The 15,651-nt window shown below is 40.7% G+C and overlaps 1 protein-coding gene across 28 annotated transcripts in view; it reads right to left on the reverse strand.

Moving 5' to 3' along the window:
* Positions 1 to 15,651, reverse strand: part of Abi3bp (ABI family, member 3 (NESH) binding protein) — a 219,568-nt gene that overhangs the window by 112,374 nt on the left and 91,543 nt on the right. For all 28 annotated transcript variants that reach the window (XM_013515155.1, XM_013515154.1, XM_013515153.1 and 25 more), the window contains exons 7-9: positions 8,066 to 8,114; positions 7,043 to 7,114; positions 6,387 to 6,479 (exon numbers count right to left, since the gene is read on the reverse strand). In XM_013515155.1, coding sequence (XP_013370609.1) covers positions 6,387 to 6,479; positions 7,043 to 7,114; positions 8,066 to 8,114 — 214 coding nt within the window. The remainder of the gene's footprint in view (positions 1 to 6,386; positions 6,480 to 7,042; positions 7,115 to 8,065; positions 8,115 to 15,651) is intronic.

Consider the following 15,651-nt stretch of genomic DNA (forward strand, 5'->3'; position numbering starts at 1 on the left):
AATTTTCCTAATTATTTACTAGGTGAAGCCATCACACGAAGGAGGAAATGCTGGCTTGGTGACCGGCCTCTCTCAGAGATGGAATCCAGACCATGGAAAATAACAACTCAGTGAAGAGCAAAGGAGAAGTGGATCACTGGGAGCCAGGAAGGAACTGACAAGAAAATTAGAATCTGTGGAGAATTTGGGTAAACCGTCCAGGACACGGAGGAAACAGGGAAACAATCTGGACTCTGCACAAGCACGAAGGGAGGAGAACTTGGCTCTGCAGAAGCAGGGTAAGCGCCCAGGGCCAGAGACCCTGGGAGAGTGGAGGCCGCCCGGGCTGGTCACGGGCCCCAAGAGAGGCCACGGCAGCTGGGAGCTGCAAAGCGCCGCGGGGTCTTGCTCCGAGGGGCCACGTCCACACAGCAGGCCGCACCGGGAAGGATGCCAGCGTGGGCGCTCGCCGGCCACTGGAGAGGGCCAGTCAGGCATCATTCCAAGAAGAGGTTTACTTAAATCTGGGATTCACAACAACTTTGTGACATGCACAATTCTGTAGCCCAGTCTCGGAGAACGGGGTGCTGGGCCTATTGCACTGCATCTTCCCCTCCACAGTTAACAGAGGTGGTCGGGTCTGTTCTGATCTTCACTGGCTACTCGGGGTTCATTTCGCTTCTTTTTTTTTTTTTCTTTTGTTTTTTGTTTTTTTTTTCCGGTACCGGGAATCGATCACTTCACTTCCTTCTTAGAGAGTCCCTTTCGCTCTCTTTTCCTGGGCCCATCTCCACATTTTTCTGGTCCTGGTATTTTCAATATACACCAGAGCGGAACCTTTTCTTTTTAAATGTAAAACACTGGGATTCCTGCTTCCCTTCTGCGTCAGCGTCCTTACCTCTGTTAGAGTACTTTTGCTAATCTTCTCCTTCCTTTAATGCTAACCTACTTTCGCGGTGACTGGCTGACCACCCTCTCCTTTTCCCTCCTCCCTCCCTCCCTCCTTTTCCTAACCTTTAGATCCTAGCCGTTCGCAGGCAATGCTCTGAAATCTTTCGCTTCTGGTATTCAACACACGCCCTTTGTTAGCAAATTGCATTAACCTAAAGGTAGGCTGCTAATGAAAAAATATGGCAAACTACCTTCCCAAGAGACATTTGTACCCTTTTGCAGAACTAATTCTTATCAAGGTACATGTTATTCCTAAATATAACATTTCAGATCTCAAAGAACTTGTGAAATAGGGAAGAAATTTAAATGAAGGACTCCAGGTATGTCACATCAACCCCCTAGCATTCGTCTACCTATTCATAATTGCTATTCTTTCAGCAGGAGAGTAAGTTTTGGCCATCCAAACATCCCCTAAAACCAAGGAGTTCCTTTTCTCCCACTATTTCTCTGTACATTTTTCAGCACAGTTGTTTCTTTTAATTTCTGGCAAGCTAAGTCTGGGCTTTGGCAAACCCTTTGTAAGTCCCTTGGAGATGCGTATGTAATACTAGCTTTCTTGTTTATTCCTTTCCTTATTCACACCATGTGTTCTTACAACAAAAGCTATTATATCTCTTGATGTCCCATGATGGGCTTTTCTGGAATTGGGATATTATTTTTAGGATTTACTCCCTCAAAAAATATGACTTTCCTGAATAGTATAATTAATTTCAGGAAAGTTTATTTCTCCCTTGACATTTTTTGCCTGTTGGGTTTTTTTTTGTTGTTTTTTGTTTTTTTTTGGTTAAAAGAAAGAAAAAGCAAAACAAAATTTTCTACACAGAAAAGGAAACAACCAACAAAATGAAAACAGCCTACAAACTAGAAGAAAATACTTGTAAACCATGTAGCTGATAAAGACTCAATATCCACAATATATAAAGACTCATATAACTCGGTAATGCTTTATAGCACATTACGGCGGCTACAGTTGACAAAAACTAGTTGAATATTTTAAAATAGCTAGTCGAGAGAATTTTGAATGTTCCCAACACAAGGAAATGATATACGTGTGAGGTAACAGGCATGCCTATTACCCTGATCTGATCTTATATATTTTATATATATATTGAAAATGCACACTCTGCCACATAAATATGTACAGTTACTATGTGTCAACTAAAAGTAACAAATATGTTTTGAAAAACAAAAAAAATGGCTAATTTTTAAAAGCAGGCAAGGACCCAAACAGATGTTTCACCAAAGAAGAAACAAAAATGGTCAAGGGGTATAGGAAAATGTGTTCGTCACTAACGGTCAGGAAAATGCAAATCAAAACTCCCCTGAGTTTATCACCTCACTCCTGTTAGGGCCACTTTTATCAAGAAGACAAAAGATGACAAGGTTGTAGAGAAAAGGGAACAGTCCCACGCTGTTGGAAGGAATATAAATTGGCACAATCATTACGGCAAGCAATATGAAGTTGACTCAACAAATTAAAAATAGAGTTCTCATATGACCCAGCAATCCTTCTAATGTATATACTCCCCAAAGGAATAAAATCAGCACTGCAGAGATATCTTCACCCTCTAGTAACTGTGATTTGATATGCAGTAGCTAGCATACAGAAACAACCCAAATGTTCATTGTAGACTAACCAATAAAAATATACAGTTAATGTTTAAATTTTTAAAATTATTATATTAAAAGACACACTGCATCTAATCCCTCTCAAAATCCTCTTCCTGTCTTCAAACACTTGTTTCATCATTCTTGCCATTTTATGAAGCAGTTCTGGATGTCCTCTTTCGTGTCTTTATGGGGTGTGATAAAAAATAAATAACGAAGGCTTCTGCTGAGTGTCATCCAACAGAAAGACAGGCTTGTAAAAATATTACGCTTTGTTCTCAGTCACCTTAATCACTGGGTCTGGCACGGTGCAACTTCTAGCGCTCCCCCGCGTCAAACGACCATGAAAGGCAGACTTTCTGAATTGATTCAGAACAGTGAGCAGTATGACAGCACAAGTAAGACACTCGTGACAGAGAACTTCCAGAACTGCTTCAGAAAGCGGCAGAAGACGAGTGTGTTTGAAGAAGCGGGGAGCGGGGGAGGTTGAAGGAGGATTCACGGCAATGTGTCTTCTGCTGCGACACTCTTTAAAATTTTTAACATCATTTTATTTTTATCATATTTCATAGATAAATCTGGAGGATACGTGAGGTGAAATAAGCCCAGCACACAAAAACATAATGTATATCCTCACTTATATGTGAATTTAAAATAAAAGTTTAAAAAATGAGAGAAGAAAAAATACATAGAAAATGTAATGACTGTTAGCAGGGGTGGGATAGTAGTAGGAAATGAGAAAATATATTGAAAAAAGGTACAAAGTTGTAGATCTATAGAATAAGTAAGTTCAGAAATTTAAGCTACAATGTGAGTACTATACCTATGGTATTGTGTACTGGAAATTTGTTAAAACAGATTTTTGTGATTTTATTATGCTCAAAAAGGGTAACTATACAAGAGAATGTTAGTTGATTTGAAATTTACTTATTTTAGTAAGTATAGCAAAACAGCATGCTGTGTACCTAAATATACACAATACAAAATTCAAAATTTTTAATGTGATTTTATTTTTGAAACATGATCAGTTAAGATAATATATTTGATAATATTTCTCTTGGATTTACTGAACACTTTTTTTTTCATCTTTTTGAGACAGGCTCTCGCTATGCAGTTTAAACTGGCCTTGAGCTCACTTTGTAGCCCAGATCTTGAACTTGCAACGATCCTCCTGCCTCAGCCTCCTGAGTGCTGGGATTACAGGCATGCGACACCACACCAGTAGCACTTTCAAATACACTGAATATCAATCTCTTCAGTGCACAAGAAACTGTTTATGTGTTAATTTTAATAGGTATTTCCCCAGAAACTCAAGTTAGTAAAACATATTTCCTATTTGCATAGTTTATCTGCACTTATTTGCATTTAATTTTCTTTATTAAAATAACACTTAATCTTGAAGCTTTTATGAATCCTATCAGAAAAGCAAAACTAAAACTGAAACAAAACAAAATCTAATATAATTCCCTAAGTTAAAAAAATCAAAAAAGAGTTGAATTGGTGTTAGGATAGTATGTGAACTTTAGCCCCCGTCTCTCCCCACCAAAAGAACAGGAAATATCACCAAGACTGAGGAATGAAACAGTCCATCTTCTGGTTCGAAACTGACACCACTGATCTGAGAAACAACTCTTCCTATTTTTGGTGTCCTTAACAAACCCTGCTCTTTATAGCTTTGGTCAACACACTGGAGACCAAATCAGTGGGAGATCTGTGGTCCTGGTTTTTTTTCCTTCAAACAGGTCCTTCCCAGACACAAGGTAAACAATACAATCTTTGCACAATTGAGTGCAAAAGTCCTGAGCTTTGACTCTTCCGAACTCAGATTCCCTGAAGATATTTAATTTGGAGGCTTCCTCACGGCACCACACTTACGTGAAATAGGGCTGAGTCCCTGTATTCTATATCTGAGAGGGAGTGAGGGCTGGTGTAATAGAAGGTGAAGCTCAGAGCCACTTACCGCATTCTTAGAGGGAACTCAGCACTATCAGCTACGAGCATTTCACGCTAAGAAGGTAAGGACCGCACAGAATCACAACGAAAACTTGGTAAATATCTTCACATTTTAGTAAGATGGTGATGTATACGTTTTGGATTTTTTTTCTAAAATTATGCCAAACCACCCCTAGTTAAGTACCGCCCTACCTACTTAAGGTTCCCCTTCTCCTTCTTCTAATAGTTTGTCAAATTAACACCTAAGGAGACCTTAAGAGTTGAAGCCTTTTAAAACTTGCACTCTGGTTGCCTAGCATCACACAAGCAGAAAAACGAAAATTAAAAGAAAGTTAGCTTCCATGTCCTGATGACCATTTATACAAAGCTAAGTACCCAGGTACTTGAAAAACACATGATGAGGTTTTAAATTTTGCCGAATTTCTTAAAATTAAGCGGCTTGGCATTTTGTGGACAGAGCTTCACATCCCTGCACGGCCCTGCTCCCTAAAGAAGAAAAATTGGAAAAGAGAATAAAGGCCCCAAACCAGGTGCCTAATTACTTGTGATAGTTTTTTCCTCCGCGCAGCCCTGGTGCAAGCAGAAGGGGAGTGGTGGAAGTGGGTTATTAGTCTGTGGGACCTGCACTGGGCCAGGAGCACCAGCAGGATATGCCGGGCAGATGCGAGCTCTTCATGACAGAAAGGAGTGCCCCGGCTTACTGGAGCTCTGCCCACCTTAGATCCAGCCTGTGACTACCTGCCATAGCATTTTCTTGAATAAAAAATCTTTTTGCTATATCTTATTTGTCATTTCCTCTCTCTTTTGACCAAAACAAAGGAAGCATCCATTTAATTCTTAACACCCTTAAATACCTTCTCTGGAGTTCCAGTATGGGAGGGACTACATTTGTGTAACTTGTTATTATATCCCCGAGGAATTTCCAGCTCTGGCAAGAAGTAGTGCTTAAAAAGTATTTATTACATGTATGTTGCTAAACTGGGGCTGTGGCTACTGCTTCTTCACCCGTACAGTGCTTTAATTCAATTACACATTAACGCTCAGTTCCCAGTCAGCACCCTGCTCAAAAATACCCTTTTTACATCTTACTCAATTTCCGCCACACCTTCCTGTTTTCTACGGTCTTTGTTCATGAACCTGGACATTCTCCAGAGACGCAAGAGAGGTGTTTCTCGAAGTGTGGTCACCGGGCCAGCACCGTCTGAAGAATCTGGAAATTTGTTAGAAATGTAGATCCCTGGGCACATCCCAGGCCTGCTGCGTCAGTAATGCTCAGGCTACGTCCTAGAATCCTGTGTGCGAGAGGACTCCAGGGGCTTCCGATGCTTCAGCTTTGACAGTTCAGAGCCAAACTTGACTGATGCTCAAATGTAGCAACCAACTCAGTCCAGTGGCCGCCACAATCATTCCCCAGGGCCCTTTTATAATGGTCTTTGCTGATGTTTTTTAAAAATTATGTTGGGTTTTTTAAAACATTAAATCATATCCAGTTCTTTCCAGAAAAAGCAATATCAATCTCAAGTAAATAATTATTCTAATTTATCAGACCTTTACATCCGTTCTCACTGATAATATGTAGTGACCCCTTGACAGAATAGTTTAATGCATATAATTTAGAACAATTTCTGAATTTCAAAATTATACAGATGAGTATATTTTGGATAATTTCATAAACTAACTCTTCTTCCATAGATGTAGGTCTACTTACATGTTTTATATTTTTGTAAAATAACTTTCCCTACAGAGTAGGATTTGTATAAATAACCCCAATGCTCCAAGTTCCTTGCCCCTACTTTTTTCTTTATAATCAACAGTCCCTTCATTTGCAAGATTCTTTGGAATATCGATGCTAGTAATCGGTCATTTAAGTCCAGATATAAAGTTTTGCTTCTTACCTAATTGTGCCTTGAGTGCATCTGAAATCTCCAGCATTATGGAGGGAGGAAGTTTTGCACTGGTATCATTAAGACCTGGAATAATAAAGTGGACTGCAAGGAAATAGATGAAAATAAGATAGAGGAAGAACGTACGTCATGACATCAAGCTCAAAATATCAGATACTAGAACATAAATCTTCACACTTATTTTGCTTACTCATTTTAACTTCAAATTTAAAATACTGGGAAAATACAACCGTAGCTTTTAAATAGAATACTTTTCTTATTTAGAACTGAACTACTGAAATCCTCTGGCCTTTAATTTATAGACGCCAAAATTGTAAAGTAGATCCTTCAGATGCGTGGTGAACAAAGAACGTCATTATCAGTGATAATAATTTTTAAAAGAGCAATTCAGACCCCTTCACAACTGAAGCAACCCTATTGGCTGGGAGGGTGGGTGCCGTCACTCCCATGCGAATAGGCTGGAGCTATTTCTTTAACACATCATGATAAAGTCGGGGTCTCTTAGCTTGTGACAGACACAGCCGGGATGCTCAATAGGAAGAGAACCGACTTTCAAATGACGCACCTGCTCACAGGCTGGAAGAGCCCGATCAGCAAAAGGCAGTTTGACTCGCTTACTGCAGGCGCAGATTCCAAGACTGACTTACCCAGTATTGTTCCTCCAAAGGGAGTCTTATCCGGTGATTTAGTTGAGGCTCTGTGAGTAACGTTCTGAATCACTGTGGAAATACAGAAAGGTAATAGTGCGGTGGAGAAAAGCTAACCATATGGAGCCATTTGCCGTGGGAGAGTCCTAGTCCAAGTTCATCAGCAAACAGAAAACTGCCGCAGGCTGATTACACAGCCAGCAGGGTCAGAAGCCAGCTCCTACCGCCACACCTCTGAGTACTGTCGCGGTGTCTTTTTCGTCCGTCATAAACCCTTCTGTCCTGAGCACAACTTCCCTCCTGTCTCCACTCCTCGCACCCTGTCCTCTCCCTAAGTCAGTAAGAACTAGCATAAAATATGACAACGGCATGGGAAAAAAAATTAGGCAACATTCTCGAAGCAAGGAATCTTTAGGTAATTCCAATACTAACTGACCCTGTTTGGACAGTAGAATTAGGACACTGCATTTTCTTAAAATGAAGAACCACCCCAGTCCCTTGTCTCTTCCACCAAGAAACTTCCTTAAAAAATAGGGCAGTCACTTTAATAAACTGAAAAATTGAAAGATAACACAAAGAACAAATGGATTCTGAAATGAAACGAGACACTGTAACTCTTGAAACCTGGATATCTTTATGATCCCAAAATGGCCACCAAGCAGTTTTCATTTTCAGTATCCTAAGGCAACTATTGCGTTAACGGTTTTTCGCAAGCATGCTAATGTAATCCTGAGCAAACCCCGCACACTTCAGACTTTGAAAAATTTAGTACACGTTATAGCTGCTTTGTCCAGAGTTGTCCAACCCCTGTGACTTGCCCAAAATTTTGCCTATTGGTACAAGAGTCAAAATTATCTATGAGCTGCTAATTTACTAGCCCATACTCTTTCTTTGTACGTTTTTCTGGAGAACAGCATTCACAAAAACTGAGAGAGTGTGTGCTGCCTTCCAGGAGCTCAGTTTAAAGCATATTAAAGAGTGGACTGAGCAGACGGAGCCTCGCAGCTCGAGTAGATGGAGTACCTTGCTTGATGATTGTGACTGGGATCAGCTTCCTTGGGATATACGCTGGCTGAAAAGAGAGGGAGAAGATCAGCTTTTACATCATCATTAATAACTTAGAGAAAGGAGAGTCAGGGCCGTGGAAGCAGCCCCTTTGGGACTTCGCCGAGGTCTCCCACGGCATGTACTGAATGGTCACGGACAGCACTTTCGCACACACATCTGCCTGCTGTGCTGGGCTCACTTGTTTTTCCCCATAAATATACCAATTGTTGACAGAAGCAGTTTTTTTTTCAGAACTTGCATTTACTTAGAAACTGCAGTGGAAAAACCCAAATCCTCTACATCTAACATGAATAATTTCATTCCATTTGAGATGTGACCCAATCCAGTTCTGTCTTCACATTTCTCTCAAGACAACTCCGAGTATATGCTACCTTCCCATCAATATCAATTATTTGCATAAACTCCTTTGCTCCTGCTTTTAATGCAGACACCACAGCCATCATGAGCTCCTGGCTGCAAGCAATCATTAACTTTTTCTAATTTTTTAATTTTAACTTTATTTTTTTATATTAAAGGGACAAAAAAATAAAACTGATACAGAATTTGAAAACAAGATGACGGGAAATTTACAACAGTTATTGTATTGCATATTGTTATCTTCAGAGTAGTTGCTCAGATTACCAGGTACAGGCACGCAACACTGATCAAGCAATATTAGCACTAGCTATTCTTTTCAATGAACTAATAGAAATTAGCATCACAATTATCTTAGCTATCTTCTGTACGCAACTTTTCTCCCCTTCCTTCTTTTCTCTTCTCCCCCATCCCCATTGCTCAAAAGGAAAGAACTACTGCAAGCATTTATTGCCCCACAGGGCAAAGCCAGGACTCAGATAAGACGTCCTTTACCCTCAACCCTGTGCTCAACCATTCTGAACACACACACAAAGAATCTCAGAATTAGAGGGGTGGATCCCAAAGGACTATGCTTCCTCTCCTCATTCAAATGGTTTCAGAAGTTTTATAGGAATTTTTTATATCACAGAGTGACTAACTATGGCTAGGTTTAGAGATTAAAGTGGAATTAGTGCCTGGCATGTTCACAAGACAAAAATGAGAAAGGTGAAGAAGTGGGCAGCAAATTCATATAGGAGAATTAGAGTTGAGGTGAAAAGATCGCAGTGACATTGATCTTTTGTTACTTGGTTTACCTCATATATGCATGATATAGACACACCATCTAGCAAACTTGTTGCTTATCAAGAATGTGAGCTATTTACCAAACCAATGCTTATGTCTGTGAACAAAAAGCTTATTAGCATGCTATCATTGTAATAAATGATATGTCCATGGAAAAGAAGAGTCACAATATGAATTTTATTGTTGGCTATTTTTCTTATGTTATGGTCTTTCTATCTTAAAAAATATAAGAATTGAAAATTTAATATCACATAATTTTTTAAAATGAGTATCTAAACTCACTGATCAAGTAATCTCCTTAACATCCCAAACTAAAGAATTAATCAACAACATAATCATTCATACACAGAATTTTATAACCACAGTTTAAAACAACCTCATGCAAAAGTACGGGTTTTATTAAATAAATCATTATTGAAAATTTTTGAACAATTTCTTCCTATTTCACAATACATTTTATGCACTTTGCTCCTTCTTTATGCAGTAGGTAGCTCACACCAGAGAAAGGCTGTGATATTTACACATGTGTGTCTGGTTTATTTCACTTGCGAGTATGGTGTCAGGTGCATCCATTTACCTAGAAATGTCTCACGTTTATCCTTCTTAATGGCTGAGTAGTACTCCACTGTATTAAAAAAGCACATCTTTTTTATCCATTCCTCAGCTGAGGAGAACATTTGGGCTGTTTCCAAGATTTAGCTCTTACAAACTGTGCTGGTATAAACATGGATGTGCATATATCACTGTGGCATGATGTTTTTAGGTTTGAAATACCAAATGTGTAAATAAGGATGGAAGTGTATAAAAGGTATTGTGAAATAGGAAGAACCTGTTCAAAAGAAAGGGCACTAGGGAGCGGGGAGAGGGAAAGGAGAAAAGGGAAATGAAAAAAAAAGATTAAAAGAAATCCAAGGGGAGGGGATATAGCTCAGCGGTACAATGGCTGCCTGGCAAGCGCAAGGTCCTCCTGAGTCTGAGTCTCAGCACCAAAAACATAAGTCCGTACTCTTAAGTGAAATAAGTAGGACACACAAGTTTATGCATCACATTGTGTCTCTGGTATGAGAAGCTGAAAGGGCAAATAAGGAACGAAATGTGCAACAGATACTGGGAAATAGGAAGGAAACGCTCAGATGGGAAGGGGAACCAGGACGGCGAGGGGGAAGGAAGGGAAAGGAGAAAGAATGGAAGGAAGAAAAGGGAAGCAAAGCTTCCGCAAACGCGGTGGGGAGGAGGGGTTGCGGGGAGAGGAGCGGATGGGACGAAAGAAGAGCACGACACGCACAGGTACAGACCCTCTGACGAGTGCGATCCCTGTGTGGATCTAAATCGTATCAATAAAATCAATTTTAAAACACCAAGAAATTATCTCTACCTTTTAATGGAAGTATACGGAGAATATACATAAATAAATACAAAGGGTACAGTTTTGCTCCCACAGTACAACCCAATTTTACAAGAAACACGTATCGACAAAAGCCCATCAGGAAGACATCATAGTCTTTTTTTAACAGCTGTTAATTGCTATCAGTCGATATTAATTTCATTGCGTGACTTTTTACATTTGCCAAATTCCTTACAAGGATGAACTCCAGTTAGAGTCAGACACGGCAGTTTTAATCTGCAGTCCGTTCAGCGGCTTGCACACTTCTGTGCTGCAGCTCCGCTCACGCACTACTGGCCAACAGGGGGATGATTTCAGTGTAATTCAGACACGGTTTTTCCCAGGCAGGAGGAGGGGCGTAGTAGGAATAGAAACATAACTTTCAGCACGAAAGAAAAGTGTTCTTGGCTTTGAGGTTTTCACTGGCAGAAAGATTGCTTTCAGCTTCATCAAAAGAAAATGTATCTCAGCACTGTACACAGACGCTTCTCTGGAGAAAGCAGACAGGCCTGCAGCCTGCTATACCGCCCCAGAAGGCTACTCAGAGCGGCCCACCAGGCTGCCCTCAACTGCCCCCTCCACCGCTCACCTGCTCTGCTCCAGGAGAAAGGAGTGCTGAGCACACCATCTCTACCACGTCTGAGAGTATTTTGGTGCGTGCATGCATGCGTGCATGCACGTGGGCGCGTGTTACAAAACGAACATGTACTTTTTTGCAACCCACATTTTTAAACTTTATTTTTTATAATTGTATTTATGAGATACTATATGATGTTTTAATATCAGTGTACAATGTGCAATGACTAAACCAAGTAATTAACATATCCTCCGAAAGGAAGTTACCCATTCTTTTTCCTGTGGTGAGACATTTGAAATTGATATGCAACAATTTGGAGCTATACCATAATTATTAATAATTATGACCATCTTTCCATGTAATAGTTCTCAAAAACTTCTTCTTCCCATCTAACGTAAAGTTGACCAGTGTCCCCCAGTTCCTTCTGCTCTGCCCCCTGGGCCCCAGGCCCTTGTAACCACTATTCTACTCTTTAGTTCTATGAGTTTAACACTTCTGAGAGTTTTAAATGCCTAGTGTGCCAGCCTCCCATTGCACGAGAGTTTCTCCAGGTCCCAAAATTCATTTTTGTTAGATCTGTGGTTATAAAAGTTCTGCTTTACCTATAAGTTCTTTACTTACGGCATAGTTTGCAAAAGCATCAAGTTTTGCAGAGCACTTACCTCATCATAGCAGGAATGTCTACATGCTGCTGTGTTGACTGCTTTTGAATTGTGTCATACCAAATTTTTATTTCCTGTGTTGTAATGATTAATTTTGAACAAGCAGGACAAATGGAAAAGACTCTACTAACCACAGGAATGGAACAAAGTTTCTGTTCTGAGTCCTGCAGTGCAGACCAATATTCTAGGTTGACGACAAGAATGTAGGTCCAGTATGTGCTGTCAAACTAGGGAGACTCTTCAGCTGCAGGGTGCAGTCCTTCCTGGACCTATAACTGCTCTGTTGCCTAATCTGCAATCCAAAGATGCACCAAGAGTGGACTAGTGAACAAATATCTACAAGTACAACACTTTTAAAAAGCCACCGCTGACCTTTCCTCGATGCCCTAGCTTGTTATCACAAGCATCTATTCATGAGCACTGACCGCGCGGGCGTGGGGCCTGCGGTGAGGATGAGGCAGGAAGATCTGCAGACGGCGTGCACGTTTGGCTACTGCGGTGCCATGGTGTGTGTGCCCCGCACAGTTCACATGGGAGAAACAACCTTCAGGGCGAAAGTGTTGACCGGTGGGACATTTACGGGTAACCGGATCACGAGGCCCCGCTATTAACTGGTGAATTGGTTAGTCAGTACTGCGGTGGGCTCTTGATAAAAGGAAGACTGGGGCCTCTCTGCCCTCACACGTGCCGTCCTGCCCTCCCGCCTCCACCGCGGCCTTGCGGGTGACCGCGCCTTGCTCTCGGGCTTCACAGGCTCTAGATTACATAGCAAATGTCTGTTCTTCGTCAGTTACCCAGACTGCGGTGCTGTCACGGAACGGACTGCATGAGACGCGGCGTGGACACAGTGTCGCTGCCCTCAGCCGCCACCCTGGCGATGACTTTCTCCGGCAGTTTCCTGCGGGCGCTCTCTGTGCACAGCTTGCTGGCTCCCATTCTTGACGCCACCCTCCAGGGCTACTTCCTTCCACCGCTCCCGTTCTTCCCTCCACTTGACTTTGAGTACTACTGTATTCAAACGTTTACCGCATTAAATTTATACCTATTAGGTATAAATGACCATACCTATTAGGAAATATATAATGTTGCTGACCAGAGTGTAAATTTCAAAACCTTCCTGGAAAGAAATTTGACCATACCTATTAGGAAGACTTACAAATATTGTAACGTTTACCATTCTTGACGCCACCCTCCAGGGCTACTTCCTTCCACCGTTCCCATTCTTCCCTTCACTTGACAAGTAGTTTTCAAACGTTTGCCGCAGGCTGGGAGAAGCGCACACTTCCCGGATACCTTATAACACATGCTGCGCTTTCCAGGCTTTCAAGAGGTCCTGTCCCTTGGAGCCTAGACTGTACTCTATCCTGGGCAGGGCGATTGGTTAAGAGAATTCAATTCTACAGATGTACTTGGATGTCATGGCTGAGACGCAGTTAGTGACAGTCGGTGGAGAAGGAATGCTAAAGTGGTGAAAGCAATGCCTTTGGAGACAAACGGCCTCTGATTATTTAGAAATAAATGCAGCAGCAGCCACACGAGCCAAGAGACCCTCCATTCATTCTGAATGATGCTAACTGCCTCCTGATTCCAATATTAGTTTGAAAATTAGATTTAGTAAAATTTGTGATAACGTAAGGATGCTATCGCAATATGTCATGGAACCAGGTGAGACAGAATGCACTTAATACTCAAAATTTTAAACTAGTAATTATTTGTCTTTTTAAAAAGCCTACAGTTCAAAATGTTTTTCCATTTCAAATACCTCTCTCGGGAAAGTACTAAATTTTTGCTGTTTATGAGGTTTATGTATAAGAAAGTAGAGATGAATGAAAATATTTTTCAAAGTGTCTTTTGCTTTAAACTTTAAAAAAATCTGGAGTTCATTTGTGATTTCTTGGAACACTGCCATTTAAGACCAAACATAGAGAAGACATTGGTGAATATTTGAACACAGACTTTCTTTGGACCGGGATATACCTCTAAAATATCAAACCAATTCTCAGAATCAATTCTGTGCAGACACGTAGACGGGCAAAGGCTATCTTATATGGATCTTTTTCAACCTTTCCACACCCCAGAGCTAGCTAACAGCATAGATGCAATGCACGAAAGGTTTTTCTGCTGTTCAGAAGGTAATCATAAAGTTTTACAGAGAAGCCTTAAAATATCTTCTCGATGAACCTGGCTTTTCCTCTGGAAATAACCAAGAGTTGTAAAGTAGAGCTTATCAGAGCTGGCTGGAGTTGGAAGGGATGCACTGCACAGCCTGAACTGATAGAACATCTGGGTCTGTGTCACAGATGCAGGAAATTTCTCCCCAGCTCTTCCTATCATGGCTGTTTATGAGAAAAAACAAATTATATTCCCTCAGAAAAATGTGAGTCATCTTTCCCAATCTTGCTGAGTAACTCACCCTAAAAAATTATTCTGCCAAAAGAAATAAAAGTTATGAGGACATGATAGCTGAAAAGAAGGAGTGAAAGAAACAACACCAGCGGTCACATGAGCGAGTGAACATGCTCGCCAAGAAAGGAAGCGATAAGACCTGCTTCCTCAGAAACCATCCGCAACAAAGAGTGAGAATTGTTCCAGAAGAGGGACAGGAAGCCGCTCTACTACCTCTTCACCTGTGAGCCGAGTAGATTTATCTTTCAAACACGACACTGATGGGATTTAAGACAGATAAAACCAAAGAGACCTTAGAGAGAGACTCAATTCAAAGCACTGTTCTGGGCCAATCAGTTATTCAGGAGAAATACATAGCTCAATAAAGAAAGAATCTTACTACCTAGAAAAATAAAATCTGCATAGTTTAATCATAGCAAAATTAAGCCACTTAGAAAAGTAAAAAAGGCAGAATATTTTTACAGTACCTGCTCTCTAGGGGATGAGAGACTTGTCAATAAAATGCATCTGAAGATATGACAAGAAAAATTTCTAATAATTTGAGCAAATTTCAAGACTTGTCTTCTTCAAAAATTTCCATAAAGAAAATTAACTAAAAATGTGAGAAAAAATAGCATTTAATCTGTAAAATCTTTAAACTAATGTCGGGGCTGGGGATTTAGCTCAGCAGCAAAAGCGCCTGCCTGGCAAGCGCAAGGTCGTGAGTTCAGTTCCCGGTACCGGAGAAAAACAAAACAAACAAACAAAAAAATCTTTAAACTATTCAATAAAAAAATCCATGAAATGCCCAACAAACTCACAAAGTGGAAAATACACATGGCTAATAACGGGAAGAAAACATTGCTTTAGCAGCATCACGCAAACAGAAATTAAAATAACCACTTTAAGCTATCACATTAGCCAAAACTCTAACGATGGAAATATATAATGTTGCTGGCCAGAGTGCAAATTTCAAAACCTTCCTGGAAAGAAATTTGACCATACCTATTAGGAAGACTTACAAATATTAAAAATAGAAATTACTAGTACATACTTTGAAGTGTTTTGAGGAAACAGCCAGAAATGTGAACAAAGATTTCTAATGTGCTCACTATAGTAGTACCTCAGCAGAGAAACCAGCTAGGTGTGTGGCCCACACCTGTAACTCCAGCACTGGAGTCTGAGGCAGGAGGATTGCAAGTCTGAGCACAGCCTGGCAACCTTGTCTCAAACACACAAGCAGAGATAAATGCCAGGGCTGGGGATTTAGCTCAGTGGCTATTTAGTTTGCCTGCCTGGCAAGCATGAGATTGTGAGTTCAATTCTGGTACCAAAGAAAAAGAAAGGAAGGAAGGAAGGAAGGAAGGAAGGAAGGAAGGAAGGAAGGAAGGAA

Source organism: Chinchilla lanigera, unplaced genomic scaffold (assembly GCF_000276665.1).
Source record: "Chinchilla lanigera isolate Chin_1 unplaced genomic scaffold, ChiLan1.0 scaffold00026, whole genome shotgun sequence".
Lineage (NCBI taxonomy): Eukaryota > Metazoa > Chordata > Mammalia > Rodentia > Chinchillidae > Chinchilla > Chinchilla lanigera.